Source organism: Triticum aestivum, chromosome 6A, assembly GCF_018294505.1.
Source record: "Triticum aestivum cultivar Chinese Spring chromosome 6A, IWGSC CS RefSeq v2.1, whole genome shotgun sequence".
In the NCBI taxonomy this organism is placed as follows: Eukaryota; Viridiplantae; Streptophyta; class Magnoliopsida; order Poales; family Poaceae; genus Triticum; species Triticum aestivum.
The window spans coordinates 289,731,284-289,747,359 of record NC_057809.1 but is presented as its reverse complement, the minus strand read 5'-3'; the positions used below and the strand labels follow the sequence as shown (position 1 = coordinate 289,747,359).

The 16,076-nt window shown below is 42.6% G+C and overlaps 1 protein-coding gene across 7 annotated transcripts; it reads left to right on the top strand.

The window, feature by feature from the left end:
- Positions 1 to 221: 221 nt before the first annotated feature.
- On the top strand, positions 222 to 15,464 carry LOC123127448 (casein kinase 1-like protein 3). 7 transcript variants are annotated; one of them, XM_044547161.1, is made up of 16 exons: positions 222 to 404; positions 502 to 542; positions 3,414 to 3,483; positions 3,575 to 3,723; positions 4,302 to 4,397; positions 4,470 to 4,540; positions 4,678 to 4,739; positions 4,890 to 4,953; positions 9,707 to 9,791; positions 9,884 to 10,010; positions 10,109 to 10,182; positions 10,993 to 11,047; positions 11,608 to 11,732; positions 12,687 to 12,876; positions 14,486 to 14,611; positions 14,992 to 15,464. In XM_044547161.1, the coding sequence occupies exons 1-14, from the start codon at positions 329 to 331 to the stop codon at positions 12,822 to 12,824; spliced, it is 1,233 nt and encodes a 410-aa protein (XP_044403096.1). In that variant the 5' UTR covers positions 222 to 328; the 3' UTR covers positions 12,825 to 12,876; positions 14,486 to 14,611; positions 14,992 to 15,464. The 7 variants fall into 7 exon arrangements, with proteins under 7 accessions (XP_044403096.1, XP_044403100.1, XP_044403095.1 ...); XM_044547165.1 differs by lacking the exon at positions 14,992 to 15,464 and having other exon boundaries at positions 11,626 to 11,732; positions 14,486 to 14,856; XM_044547160.1 differs by lacking the exon at positions 14,992 to 15,464 and having other exon boundaries at positions 14,486 to 14,856.
- The last annotated feature ends 612 nt before the right edge of the window (positions 15,465 to 16,076 follow it).

Here is a 16,076-nt window from a genome sequence, read left to right as displayed (position 1 = left end):
TGATAAAAAAATATGTCTACAATGGGTTATATCTTAGCCTTATCTTCAATAACCAGCGATTCCTTAAAATATGATGAGACAAATTGTGCTAAGAAATCATCTCTTGTCTTATCTTAAATAAGAGAAGACAAACCTTTTCTTATGAGTTCTCTCTCCTCCACCTCATCATTTATCCTACGTGGCACTCCTAAGATAGCACCATTATACATGCCCTAAGAGGTGGCCTAACCCTGTCTGACCTTATAGAAGCTTCAGCCGCTTCTTTGCCCCCCTCCTACCACCCTAACTCCAAACCCTAGCTTCCTAGCCTACGCGTCCCCGAGCGAGCATGGATCGGATCGTCGGTAGCAAGTACAAGCTGGGCCGCAAGATCGGGAGCGGCTCCTTCGGGGAGATATATCTCGGTTCGATCTTGATTCCTTATCCTTCGATTTCCTTCTCCGTGGTTGGATTAATTCATGGATCTGATGGGGTTTGGTGTCATCTCGCTCCTGTCTGCAGCCACGCATGTCGACACGTACGAGATTGTAGCCGTCAAGATCGTGAGCTCCTCCTCCCTCGCTTGCTTTGTATTTTCTTCAATCCGTTTGGATTATGCGGCGTCTATTGCCACTAGTTGCGTGAAGATGTAGCCGTTGGGCTCCTCAGATATATATTTTAACCGGCGCATTGCTGTGCATGTTAGAAATGCCCTGATATAGGAGTGTTAATTTTCAGTTCAAGTTTATGCTAAGATTGACGGGTTAGAAACTTAGAACTTGTTCCTTGCTGGTTGGTTTTCTTTTTGGAGATAGTTCCTTGTGTTTATTTTTATATGCTTTGTATACAGAACGTTCAAGTTTTTTTTTGGGTTAAGTAGCACTTATTACACATCTATTTCAGTTACTTCATGGATTCACATGGTTATGGGTTGTTTCTGCCTAGAAGGAAGGGTGCGCTGTTTTGTGACTTGCTTGATGCTTCTGCAACACAAGTACACAGTAATATTTTGAAATGGGAATGGTGTTATGGTTCGAACTAACTGTTCCCGCCATAGTGGTCTATTCAGTGATTATGCAGATACTGCGTTGCTTTGAACTATAATAACAGCATAAAAGAGGAAAGTGTTGTGTTACTGTCAGGGGCAGGGATCATTTAATACAGCAACCAACATATAAATGTTCCGTTAATAAGCACAAATTGGCCTTTACATGTGATGAAACAGCTCTAGATCATGATAATACACTTGCTGTCCTTATATTTTTTTCCTGAGCTGGACGGGCCATATCATCTGCTTATATTTAAGGTTCACTCCCAATTCACAAGTTTCTCTGCTTGGTTTCTATTATTGTTGCTGCCTCTTCCTCTGCTTTACGTGCACTGGGCTAGGCTCCAGTGGAGGGCGCACAACCAAAGTTGTGGCAGTTCCCTCCTGTCCAGTGGCTAGGTACCGCATAGAGCACCTTTTATAGAACAAACATGCTCATGTTTGGTGTGATTTTGAGTTGTTGTCTGGGTTCAGGTAGTGGTGTATCTCTCATCTTCTGTTCATGTTTTCTCGAATAAGTAGTGGCGCATAAAGGGCGTGTTTGGTTGCCCGGGTGGCTATAGCCTGCATCGCATGGAGGATCCTGGCTGAGTCTAGCCTGGTTGAGATGATGCAAGGATGAGCTGAGATGAGTGTTTGGTGAAATGTACGGTATGCGTGCATGAGAGATGTTGTTTGGTAGACTGCATTAGAAATTCCTCAAAATAAATCTTATCTGAAATCTGAACCAAAACTCAAGTTTCAATTTATTTATCAAAAATTCCTCAAACGGTTATATTATCTAGGTCCGGTGGAGCCTCGTTGGCTGCTTCTTTCTTGGATGGGCACGTCAGCTCCGCTCCTGCTGCTTCTTGGACTGGACACAAGCTTCTTCATGGCTGCGACACAACCTGTTGCTGCTTCTTATTTGATGCAGCACGACAGACGTCCTGGCACCTCTGGCTCACACCCACCCTGCTCCGGTGGATGGGGTGGCCGAAGCAGGCCTTGCTCCGGTGGATGGGGGCTGGATAGAGAAGACATAGATGGGGGCACGAGGGAGAGGGAGGGGGGAGGAGAAGCACGGGAACAGGAGGGAAAGGGAGGGAAGGAGGAGAAGCTCTACCTCGGTGGTGAGGAGCCATGCCGGCGTCAAGGGCAGAGGCAATGGTGCGGCGGATCTAGCGGCATCGCAGAAGAGAGGGGGGCTGTGGAAGAGTGGCGGACAAATCGCGTGGGGGGCGAGATTGCGAGACGAGTCTCGCTGCATGCGCGGATGCAAACGCGAGCCTGGATCCGGGAAACGACCAAAACTTGCGTTTCCGCTCAGCCTGGCTCGGAGACCCTTTTTGCATCAATTGGGCCAGGCCCAGGTATACGTGCAGCCTACGAAACAAACTGTATTTTGCATGGTGGGTGTGAGCCAGACGCAACACAGGGAACCAAACACGCCCAAAGCACCTTTTATAGAACAAACATGCTCATGGTCTGGTGTGATTTTGAGTTGTTGTCTGGGTTCAGGTAGTGGTGTATCTCTCATCTTCTGTTCATGTTTTCTCTAATAAGTAGTGGCAAATCTCTCATCTTTTTTTTTCATGTTTTCTCAAATGAATAGTGGCGTATCTCATGTTCTGTTCATGTTCTCTGCAATGTATTGTTGTGTCATAGGTTCTATTTTGAGTAAAATACGTCTATCTTATTCCCAAGGCCATTCTGAAGTCACATAATTAACTGTTAGTATTAATCTTGTCATGATCAGTTATCTGGATGCTGTATGGCATGCAAAATTAGCTAGCTATGCATGAGGTTTTCATGTCAGCAAGGAGCAGCAGCTAGAAATACAGACATCCATCCAGTGCAACAGGCAGAAGTGAGAAGCAAAATCTGATTTGACTTTGAGGTAGATAGATGGCAGTAGGACCCAGAAACCAATAAAAGATCTGTCCTGGCTTAGCTATTAAGTCAGTAGATGGTAGTAAGATCGGTTTGTTCAGGCTATAAATATTGATGCATGCCATCCTTTGCTATATAAGCTTGTTGCTAATGATATAATCCTACAGAGCTTCATACTAGTTCCATGTGTGCATGTGTGTATGAGAGGAACAGTGAGTGTATCCTGGTGAGAGAACTTGTTCTAACATGGACACTCTTGGGTTTGCCTGCTCCATATCTTGTTTTTTCCCACTTTTATTTCTGGCTTGATCCTAAACACAATAATTTCTTCATAATTCTATACTAGAAGTTAGATATAGAAGCAAGCAATGAAATAATTTTGTAACATTTTATAACTTGAAGCGATTTGCATTGATAAAAGACTCCCATTTTATGTTGATAAAAAAGTTCAATAGCATTTATTTGGTTTTTGCAGTCCCACTGTCTTCTGATTTATGTTCATTGCTTTGTTCAGGAAAACAGCAAAACCAACCATCCCCAATTGTTATACGAGGCCAAACTGTATAATGCTCTTCAGGGAGGGAGTATGTGTTTAAACCGTGATTATTTTCTTATTGCATCGACTGCTGAACCGTAGCTAAGGTGGTAACTTCTGGTACTCGTGGATTGCTGTAGCTGGTATTGCAAACATAAAATGGTGTGGCATTGATGGCGAAGAAAATGTTCTTGTTATTGATTTGCTTGGGCCAAGCCTTGAGGATCTGTTTGTTTATTGTGGCCGGAGATTCTCACTGAAGACAGTTTTGATGTTGGCAGATCAGATGGTAATAAGAAAAAACAGTCTTCATGTCTTTTTTTCTGTTTCCTAGTGGTGAATCGGTGATACATTGTGATTGTTTTCGAATTCTTCTATTGTGTTCTGTCTCTGACTTGTTGATAAGGGTTTTACTCTGTAGCTCATACACAGCTTTCTTCTCTTTGTTCTTTTTCCTAGTGGTTAGTCGGTGTTGCAGCTGTGATTGTTTTCAATTTTTTCTGCTGAGTTCTGTCTGTGACTTGTTTATAGTGCTCTTATCTGTAGCTCATACTTAAGATGAAAATCTGCAACAAAAGATAAAGGCTAGGCATCGCTTTTTTGAAACAAGTTGTTAGTCTACTTCGAGATCAGGTGTACAGTTTACCTCAACAAACATTTGGTTATCTTGCAATTTTTCTTTCATGGTTATGTTTTATTGCTCCGCCTTTTTTTTTCATGTTGAAACCATGCTTGATTGCAACTATTTTTTGCTTTACGTTCTATATATTCATACACTGATTTTTGAAGTGGAGTTTGTATATGTTGTCTGGATTTGATTTTGTCATAGTTCTTTGGCTATGGCTGATTACTTATTTACCACTGTAGATAACAAGAATAGAGTTTTTGCATTCTAAGGGGTACTTGCACAGGGACATCAAGCCCGACAACTTTCTTATGGGCCTTGGTCGGAAAGCTAACCAGGTCTGTACAAGCTGGCCGCTGATAGTTATGCCATATATATTCATTATGTTTAACTTATGGTCCAACTCCTAGGTCTACATCATTGACTTCGGACTTGCCAAGAGATACCGTGACTCAACCACGAATCGCCATATACCCTATAGGTGAATTAGTAATAATTTAGAACCAAAATACATGTAGAACTATCATGCATTTGCTTTTCTTGTTTATTTGATCTTCTCATTTTTTTGTGGTATTCCATGTGTTGTCTGAGTATTCGTAACATACTCACATTTTTCAGAGAAAATAAAAATTTGACTGGCACAGCTCGCTATGCAAGCTGCAACACTCATCTTGGGATTGGTGAGCACTATGGCCTTTTATTTCTGTATATACTACTAATTTAGATGCCTGAATGCTGGCCTCATTATTTTGCTGGGACACTACCATAAATGTTTTTTGTTGCTATCTTTTGACATGTATCACTAAATTAGTGTTGTTACCACATACCAGAGCAAAGCCGAAGGGATGATCTGGAGTCCATTGGATATGTTCTCTTGTATTTTCTAAGGGGAAGGTATGATTGTTCTGTGGACAAATTATATGTACATCACCGAGTAAAAGATATCTGCAATTGTAGCCATTTTCGTTATTGAAATCTTTGTGTTACGTAGCAATGTAGGCCTATACATCTGGAATGCATTCATGTTCATTATTGTGAACCATGTGTTGCTATTAAGTAGCAATGTAGGCCTATCTACATCTGATCCCTGTGTTGTCATCATTATCGGTTTGTTTTGATGTTGATTTAAACATACCAAGACCACATATGTAATGCCAGGATGCCAAACAAATAAAAGATAAATTCGAACACAAAATTAAGATAGTTTAATATATTTGGTACCGAGTTCTTTGTTCAATCTATTATTTTTAAAACTGAATTCATCTATTAGGACTATGTCATTTTGTGGTTGAGTCACCGTAGCCCCTTGCAACACCAAAACCAACGACCGTATGTGTTTGCCAAAAATACATCCTACTACCGGGTGTGGTTGCACCCATGTCTCATATACTACCATGTGGTAGTATATATATACTACTTAAGGGCAACTTGAATGCTTTTGTGTTTGAATAAAGCTCTCACAATTTCCTGCAAAAAAGGGTAACTTGAATGCCGTGCACCAAAACGGACACACCAAACGTCCGTAAACAGCGGATAGGGGATGACCATCCAACCTGGCGCACCAAATAAAATAGCGGACACTAGTTTTCATTTAATAGTTGGATTCTTTTACATAGCAAAAGGATCTGACCCTAGTCTACTCTTTGTCGGCCGTGGGCAGGTGTCCCACGCACTACTCTTTGCTAGAGTCCGCCCGGCCTTCCATGTCGCCGGTAGAGGTGAGATTGATCATTGAGCCAGACGGTCCGGCCTCGCGGTTGTTGCGGTGCGGCGCGGCGCGAACGACGTGGAGCTGCTGATGTTGGTATCGGTCGCGTCTGCCACTGCCTGTGCCGCCTCCGCTGCGATCTGGTTGAAGAGGCGGTCGCGCTCTGCCTCCATGACGCGGAGGTGCCACCGCTCGTGTCAGATGGTGTAGGCGCTGCACATGGATTTGAGAACCACTCGTTGCATGTCCACGAAGCCTGGATCCTTCACGACCATGGTTGCGACAACTGATTGGACACCTGCTCGCCCTCAATCTTGCCGCCAACTGGTGCTTTGAGAGGAGCAGCAGGTTGTACCGCTCCTCCTGCAGCATCCGGAATGCGGACATCGGCGGCGCCTGCTCCATTGGCTCTGCCATGACGCGACTGCAGTGCTCCTCCGCTTGCTCCATGGTTAACCCAGCTACCGGCGCGGGCGACTGCTCCTCCTTTGCCTCCTTCATCGCCGTGTCCTCATCCGAGCTCCTCAGGAGAGCTCGAAGGCTCTCCCGCCATAATGTTGGCCGCGCGCTAAGGACGCCATGCGTCCATCTCGGTTTTGATTTTGTCACGGCGCTGCGTCGAGAGTGTCTTACACCACACACGCCGGGTCCCGGCCATTGCTCGCGAAGGTCGAAGAAGGAAGAAGGGAAGAGGCGGTGTTTCGGCGGCTCAGACGGCGGCGATGGGGCTTGGACGTGATGCAGTTTGTGTTGTGGCCGACAGAGCGGCGGCTTGAATGCGTTCGCCTGGAGTTGGTTTCTTGTTTGCCACGCCGGTGTCAATGCTGGGTAGGCGGACGACCAACTTGAATGCGGTAGGATGCCGTCCTGTTGTCATGCCTGGTCATGTCCGCTTTGAACCGACATTAACGTGGTGAGGAGAGTGAGCGCACATGGAGTGATTGACATGTGGCAGTGACAGGTCATGTCCGCTATGGACTGGCATGAATGTGGCGCGAAGAGCATAGTGGCGGTTGGAGCAGAACGAGAGAGAGAGAGGGTTTTGTGTGGGCCGGGGGTGTCAGAGGCCTACGTGGTGGAGGTCCGGACGCCCGCAAACCTTCCCCAGCTTTGCTTTCGGTTTGTGGGATTTCAGACGTTTGGTGCACGATGTTGGATGGCCTATAGTGTTAGGACCGCGTCCCGGACGTTTACGGGCACTTTGATGCATGGCGTTGGAGTTGCCTTACCATTTTGAGTATGTTATATCTTAGATTTCCAAAGCAAGCTACATGAAAAAAATTGGAAGTGAGTCCATAATTTTGGTATATGTTGGAAATACCTGCATATTTGTATGTATACAACAGTATATACTAAAGAATCTCTCCCTAATAATAAAGCACGGGTTGAGTCTCTCGGGTTCACCATCGTGGCGTTTTTACATAAAGGTCCCTGTGATTTTGAGTAATCAACCCGCAGTTCTATTTTAAGTTAGTACGTGAGAAAACGTTCCGTTTTTACAAAAAGGTCCTTGCATTTTTATTATTCAACCCGTGATCCAGATCAAGCCAACGTGGTGCTTGGGCGAGCAGAAATTGGCCATGGTGGTCGCGTGACACAGCAAGAGGCGGGTGTCGAGGTGCAGCCGAGTTCATGTCTGACGAAAAGAGACGGACAGGGCGCTGGTGTGATGTCGGACGGGGCCGAGCCGTGCAGCAGCCCCATGGGCAGAGGCAGCAGGAGGTGCGCGTCCGGGCGAAGAACGGCGAAGAACGAGAAGAGGATGAGCATGGAAGAAAGGAGGCAGCGAATGGATGATGGTGGAGGTCGGAGGGGTGATGTCGGACGGGGCCGAGCCGTGCAGCGGCCCCATGGGCAGAGGCAGCAGGAGGTGCGCGTCCGGGCGAAGAACGAGAAGAGGACGAGCATGGAAGAAAGGAGGCAGCGAACGGATGATGGGCAGAGGCAGCAGGAGGTGCGCGTCCGGGCGAAGAACGAGAAGAGGACGAGCATGGAAGAAAGGAGGCAGCGAACGGATGATGGTGGAGGTCGGAGGGGTGGCGGCCTCGCCGGAGTGACGAACTCCCGAGGGTGGCGGCGAGCGGGATCGAGGCGTGTTGGGCACTGCCCCTCCGTTTGTGATGGCGCTAGGAGGAGATGGGATCGGGAGGCTGGGGGATCGGGCTAGGGTTAGAGTGAGTAGTGGGGGCGCTGGGCCTTAGGGGTTAAGTGGGCCAACCCACGAGAAATATGAAGAAAAGGAAGGAAGACTCCTGCATATGGCGTCCGATTTTATTTTTTAAGATATGGCATCCATAAATTAAGGCATTCACCCATGATTAAAGCAATTAGGAAGGCTGTCGCACGGTGCAGGCAAATTAAATGGATTCGTCCATATAGGGAACTAGGAAGAATTATGAAGAAGAGTGCACGGTAGGAAGAAGGCCATTGCTCTATATATTTAAACATTTTGAAATTCGTGTTTTGGAGGTTTAAAAAAATATGAAATTTTTCCTGAGGGTACATATACACATTCCCAATGCCCGTGGCAAGTTTTGGTATAAATCTCGCTTTGTTTTGGGCTATAGAAATAAAAACAAATTTCTGACAATGTATAAGAGAAAAGAGGTGCCATTTTTGTCAGAAATTTCTCTTTTTTGTATTTCTCAAAATAAAAAGTATTTCTTTTTCAGATTTGTACCGGGCCTTAGGAATGTGTGTTTGTATTCACGTATTTGATTTAAGATTTTTTTAGCAACCGAAGTATGTTCTTCGGAAATTTCAAATATCAAGAGCCATGGAGCCCGGTAGCTGCAAGCACTTTTTGGCATGGTGTGGCCAAATTAAGCGGATTCATCGTAATCAAAGGAATGCATGTTGCACGATGCCTTAAATTATATTCAACATACTTTGTGTTGCATGCCTGCATGGATAGGTACAATAATAAAATACCTAAAGAGACGAGGCCTAAGATAATGTTATAAGCATGGCCCTAAAATTGGTTATATCTTCAACGGCAGCCCTAAAAGCATAGCTGGGCTAAGAAACTGCATTCTTTCCTCACTTGAGGCTAAAATACACCTCCAACAGATCATAAGTGATGAAAAAAAGTGTCTCGATGGAAAAATTGCTAAGAGATGCTAATTGCGGCACCACCAGCAGTTCTAAACGCATTGGGATTCTAGGATTCCACTATTTTATCATAGTACGTTGTTTTGAATTCTTGATAAACCATTTTGATATTATTGTACTGCGCTGGTGTACATTTTCATGAACCGGTGTTTTCTTCATATGAAACATATGTTTTATGTTTGCATATATGATTCTCAATTTAATTATAGCCCAGTTTTCTCTCTTGTTGAAACGCACGAGCACAAGCCATGCATCAATTTTCTCTCCCGTTGCAACGCACGGGCATTTGTGCTAGTACTAAAGAAATGGTACATATACTACCTAAAAAGTTGTATATATACTACCAAAAGTGTTCTTGTATGCCACATACTATGCGTACATATAAAAAAAGGGCAGCCCAGTGCCCATAGCTCCCGCTTGAGCAGGGTCCAGGGAAGGGTCCGACCACTTCGGGTCTTTTGTACGCAGCCCTTTCCTACAATTCTCCAAGTGGCTATTTTGAGGGCTCGAACAAGGTAACAGCTTTACCGCTGTGCCAAGGCTTCCCCTTGTACTATGCGTACCTCTACCTAAAATGTATGAAAGACATGGGTGTAAATACACCTGGTTGTATGCATGTATGTATTGTATGTATGTGTGTGTGTGTGCACACGCGCACGTGTGTGTACGTATGCACTGTATTACCATTTTTGTTATTTGATCGTTATTTTGACATACCTCCTGTACTTTTGTCAAACACGCACCCAATCCGTGTCGTTATTAGGAGAAGAGCGACTACTGATTTTTCCTTATATATGATCTCTGTAACTTCGTATATGTTTTCTCCAGTCTTCCTTGGCAGGGTTTAAAAGCTGCCACAAAGAAGCAGAAATATGACAAAATAAGTGAGAAGAAGCTTTCAACACCTATCGAGGTTGTTTAAGCTCACATGTTTTAGATTTGTAAAACGTCTTTCTGCTTTTTAAAGCCATTGCTGGAGACTTCTCATGGATTTTCTTGTTACAGGTTTTGTGTAAAACCCATCCTGTGGAATTTGCTTCTTATTTCCACTATTGCCATTCATTGACATTTGATCAACGGCCAGACTACGGTTTTCTGCGACGGCTCTTTAGAGACCTGTCGGACCGTGAAGGTATAGCATTCAGGAGCACTATTGTGTCATCTTTATATTATATTCTACGATATGCATGCAATTGTTCAAGGATTGTTCAATTATTTTGTCGGCCGCAGGGCACCAATTCGATCATGTCTTTGACTGGACGCTGTTGAAGTGTAAGCAAACCCAGAAGGTGAAGGCTCAACAGGTATAATGTGCTTCATTTTTCTTTTATGACGATGAAATATTGTTAGAAACTAATGCATCTTAAACTACTCCCTCCGTTCCATAGTACTCCCTCCGTTCCTAAATATTTGTCTTTTTAGAGATTTCAAATGGACTACCACATACGGATGTATATAGACATATTTTAGAGTGTAGATTCACTCATTTTGCTCCGTATGTAGTCACTTACTGAAATCTCTAGAAAGACAAATATTTAGGAACGGAGGGAGTAGTTGTCGCTGAAACGGATGTATCTAGACGTATTTCAGTGTTAGATACATCCATTTGAGCGACAACTAATATGGAATGGAGGGAGTACAAAACTAGGTAAAATTGTCTGTATCAATGCTTTCTGGGGAACCTGTTAAGGCTCGTTGAGTTTTGAATGGTTTAAAAGTTCTCAAAAAATATGAAACAAATACGGGAACATCACTCGAGTGATATAACAGAATCCAACGAACCGATTGGGAAAATATGAGTTTTTGTGCCCTTGGCAAAAATAGCAAACATTTGAACTCGCTACTGACTCAACTATTAGTTTTTTTCGCCCAAGGCACATAAAGTTGTATTTTCCCAGTCCCACCATTGGATCATCTTATATTATAGGTGTGATGTTGAGTATTTGTTTCATGATTTTTGGGAACTTTACACCATCGAACCTTAAACGAGTTCTGTGGTAATTATTGATAGAAAATCCTTCTACCCTCTGTTCCAAAATAAGAGGGAGTGTTTGTGAACCCTATTTTAGCGCCTTCACTGATTTCTCTCTCTCCCTCTGTCCTGCCAATTACAGCAAGATCCTGGTGTAAGTAGCAGGCCGGTTGCAAAGAATATGGACAAACACCAAGGTAGAAATTTTGTTGTATAAGCACTACAATTTTCCTTGCCGTAGTGAGTTATATGCTTGATTAAGAAGTCCTAAAATATTGGCTGGTCAAATGCCTTGCAAAATACTTCTCGGTCATGTTCATACACATTTTTGGAACTATGGTATTTATCTTTTATGATCAGTTGGAATTTCCATTTTACTTTTAGAATGCTCACTGATAGTTTTTTCAAAAAAAAAAAAAATCTTGGATGTACAATATGGAGTATCAATTGTATGTAAAGAAGTTAACATATGCCTATTGTGATGCATAAGGTATCAGTGGCTAATATAGCAACTATATGTGTACACAAAAAATAACTATTTTTGCACAGCAAACAGATGGACATTTTTGTCATGACAATTTGTAATTGCTATCACACTATGTACATTGGGATTTGTTTTCCTGATATTTTGGCAACTTGGAAGTATCACGTGTATTTGTTGACCTTGCAACATATGGTTCTCGAATCATATTGGTATTGTCCCTTCGACACCTTTTGTAGTTTGGGAACTACATCATGGTTTCCATTTAATTTTCAGTTAGTGGTTTACGTGCAGCTGAAGCTTCTTGTCAGCTTGAAGCAGAACAACGCCCAGTAATCAGAATGCAAATAAGATCTACTGCTGAGAACAGCCGTTCAAATAATCGACATTCTGATAAATTGGTATGTTTTTCTGTTTCATGCTGATGAAATATCCACGACAGAGTTTTTGTCAGAGTAATTTTTAGTTCTCATGAAGTTTCACAAACAGGAATTGTAGTTTACTAAACTAAAATTGAGAAATTTATGACAGTCTGTCCTCGAATTCTCATTATGCCGTTGTTTTATTAATATCGTGTACGTGCAATGCACGCTAATAATTGGCAATATTTACACTAACATTTGGCAAGATCTTAATTGCACGTTGAAATTAGGTAATATAAATTAATTGGTTGGTGCTGACATTGATATTAGGTATACTATCAATTAGGGGAGGTTGCTAACCTTGTTTAGTGGTAAACACTGGGGAAACATAGACCATTGAATAGGTGCGTTTGAACGTATGAGATATGTTGGATCTCCACAACTTGTTCTTTTTAAATTGGTATAGATTTATGCAAATGATACTCTTCTCTCAATCATTTATATATTTTTGCCATTGCCATCGATTTTCAACCGTTACTGTGTGTGGGGAGTCTGAGAGAGAACAGAGGAATTAGTGCAGGCATGGAGAATTTTGTGCTTGCCGTTGAAGCAATTGCCGTTGGGGTTGGGAGAGGCCAAAAATGGGACGAGGACGACAATACATATCCGCTGGTAGGGATCATATTGGGTCGGTGGTGGTCGGAGTGGTGACGGCGCAAGGAGAAGTAGTGGTGGTGGTGAACTTTGGCATGGCGGGGGTTTTACGAGTGATGGAGCCCAAAATGAGACGGGAATCATAGCTCATGTCGATTGGATCAAGTATACAGGAGGAACTGGAGGGAGGCTTACTGGTGGAGGAGATCGAAGTGTGTGGTAGTGGTGGTCCAGAGATGAGAATTCCTGTAGGGACAAAGGGCATTGACATAAATTTCTGGTAGAAGTTTGGTTTATACTGTTTGGTTCTAAATTTTCTTCTTTCTTACATTGTTGCAGAGGGTGAGTGCTAGCACTGATAAGGAATTGCTGCAATCAACATCATTTGGCCATGCTGGTGCCCCAAGGAAGAACGGATCAATCTCCAAAACACCATGGCTTGTCGATCCCAACTCAGGACCTTCAAACCACCTTTAGCACTCTGATCAGTCAGTTCCTATGTTCATGCCGGTCTATTTAGTAACCATTGGTGAGACTACTTTTGTTGCTGTTATGTTCTTACACCTTTCATGTTTCTATGTTATGGACAACTATGCTGGTGTCTTGGTGATATTTATTCTTCTTCCCTTGTCGCATGTTTGGTCGCATCCTAGTAGTTGTCACCAAACTCCTCATGAGCAATCTTTCAAGCACCACTGATGATATAATGTCGGTAGTGAAGATGCCTCCTGAAACATTCCTCTGTGTGGCGGACACGCAGAACCAACATTGTCAAGCGGAAAGGAAAAAAGGGTTTTCAGAATTAGAGGGAAAATGTGTGTTTGAGGCCTATTCCTCATTGGAATTACCTGGGAGTCAGGTTGTAGTTCTGCTAAGTTCATTAATGGTCCGTTTGGATGTCCGAATTGAATTGGGTTTTGTGGAAATGACAACATGGTTTATTTCGAAAGGTGTTGGTATTGCGTCGAAGTGTTTGGGTGCCGAAGAATCAGTGACATTGAAACTAAGCCTTCCCTAAATTCAGAAATCCGGGAGAGATTCACGTGTACCAGAGATAAAGAGGAACTAACGGTGGCGGTGGTCGACAGGAAACATGCAAACGGCGGTTTTCGCTCCTGCCAATTCCAATTCATCGATTTCTAGCCCAAATATTGACATCCAAAGGAGGTGTGATTAGACATGGCTGTTTCTAAACAAGCCTTAGGACTGCCGTGCTGTTAATCCTGATGGCCGGGGAAAGTGTTTGGTGTGCCTTAATATTTCTCTCAGTTAATTAACAATTCTTAATGACAAATATATCACAAATTTGGTATTCCCTTCATTTTAGAATATAAGGTGCATAAGTTTTTGTGCAAGTTAAAGTTATGCATGTTTGACCAAGATTATAGAATAACACATCAATATCTACAATATAACATGCACATGTTTGACTTCCAAAAAAACTAATACACCTTATATTCTGGACAGAGGGGATACCGTGGGCCTCCCTAGACAACGAGCCCTCACTCCTGGACTGGTGGCAATCGGCACGCCGCCCCAACGCCCATGCGCAAGGGCCTGGGTACCATGACCCTCCTTGTCCCCTGGATGATATGGAAGCACCGCAATGACTGCGTCTTCAACGGAGCGTGCCCATCGGTGAACGCCCTGCTAACGAAGATCAAGGAAGAGGCCTCCCTTTGGGCAAGCGCAGGCGCACTAGGGCTCAGAGCCATTACCCCCAGACATGGGATGTCCATTAATTCGAAAGCTGTATCCGCCTCCTAGGAGGAATGTAACTACAACTCTCTCTTTTCAATGAAATCAAATGCACGCTCATGCGTTTTCTCAAAAAAATAATCTTACAAAGGCTTATAAATTGGGCTATAGAAGCAATTTTGTGGTTTTGTAAATAATGCTGATGTACACGCCCCTGGCATTTTATCATTAGAAATTTTCTTATTTGGAAAATATTCCTTTTTATTGAATTTACGAGGTTTTAAGCATGATGGCATAATAATGCCCTCATGGAACCTACTTTTGGCTTTCAAACCTTTTCTTCTTAGCTGTAGCAATTTCATATTTTTAGTGTCTCTGTAACCTATTTTGGTGATGGCACTAGGTTCACTCTTTTCTATCTCCTTTTTTGTCTCTTACAGGTCATCTGGGTATGGTTTCAGCTGATAATCCAAAGGCAACATGTAAATTTTAAGTTTCTAAGCTGTCCTCTCTACTAGTTGAATATGTGGTTGATGTGATGATGTGAATTCAACACCACTTATCATGTAAGTAGTCAAGAAGTTTGTCCTTCCATATTATTATGTGCATAATATGTGGAAACTTAGGATTGTTGATACCCTTTTTTTGTGTTCTACCTGAGTGTTTATATCGTCAGCATCATCTGGGCTCATTGCTTCAGGTTCTTTGCCAACTAATATAGATGGTGCTGTTTGCTTAAAAAGAGCTTGGGGACTCTTGTACAACTTTAACTTTAATTATGATCAGCGCTTGTGTGATAATGTTTGCTCCTTTTGGCACCCCAGTGTTATCTCCTGAACTTATAGCTGGTTTGACTTTCAAGTCCACTTGAGTTGCTATTTAATGTGCTGAATTATAAGTTTTTTGTGCCAGATTGGGATTCTTACGAAATATTTTTTTGTGCCAGATGCTTTTAGTTTGCAAGTTGACATCTTATTAAACATAGATGGGCTTTAGCGTCAAATGTATGTGGTTGGATCTAACCAAGCAAGGGTTGTGAAGAGGGCCCTGTAAAGTAGGAGTACATGATTTTGGTTAGCATGGGATGCTTGGATGATTATTATTTTGACTGCTTCGATGCCACTTCTTGTGTTCCGGTGGTTGAAATCCATTGCGATTCTCATGCCCAAAGTGCAATCTGGTGCAGATCACCATGGATGTGATCACGTATTTAATACTCCCTCCGTCCAAAAAAAGCTTTCCTAGATTTGTGTAGATATGAATGTATTTAGACACGTTTATGTTAGATACATCCGTATCTAGATAAATCTAAAGCAAATTTTTTGAGACGGAGGTAATATAAGAGTATGACCTTGTCGGACTGTATCATTTGAACCGAGCTAAAAAGGTGCTGATCACCATACATGTAGTTACGTATTTAACATAAATGCATGAGACCTCGTGGATTGCTGTACTATTTGGAGCTGAGCTAAAAAGATGATTTACACGATGTTAAAGTGTTGGCACTGTCATGGTATGGTTTGTGTTTATTTTAGTGTCGGATGTAATTGATATATAATGGTGTAGTTTTGTATATTATCAATGTTCCATTACATTATTTTTGATCATATATTGGTAAAAAGGAGAGCATGTGTTATTTGTAGATTTTAGTGTGTAGCTTCTACTTCTCTGGGATTAGAAGGAATGAAGCTGTAGTGTCGTCGATATTCTAAAGTAAACATGCTTTTTGCTGATGTATTTTGTCCTTTTGTAGCTAATGCCACAGATCATCTGAATCTTATTGATACGTGGATGTTAATCTTGATGTGTTTAGTCCAACGATGCTGGGTTAGCCAACAAATACACAACATAACGGCGAGTTTGGTTGTGCTGTGAATTTTGAAAAAGCTGATGTGAGCTGTGGAAAAACTGGAAGTTTGGTTGAGATATAGCTGTGCACCTATAGATTTGGCATGAATTGTCTTAATGCCTTTGCGGCCTAAAAGAATATCTTCATATGCATTTGGCGAAGCACAGATAGAATTTAAGGTA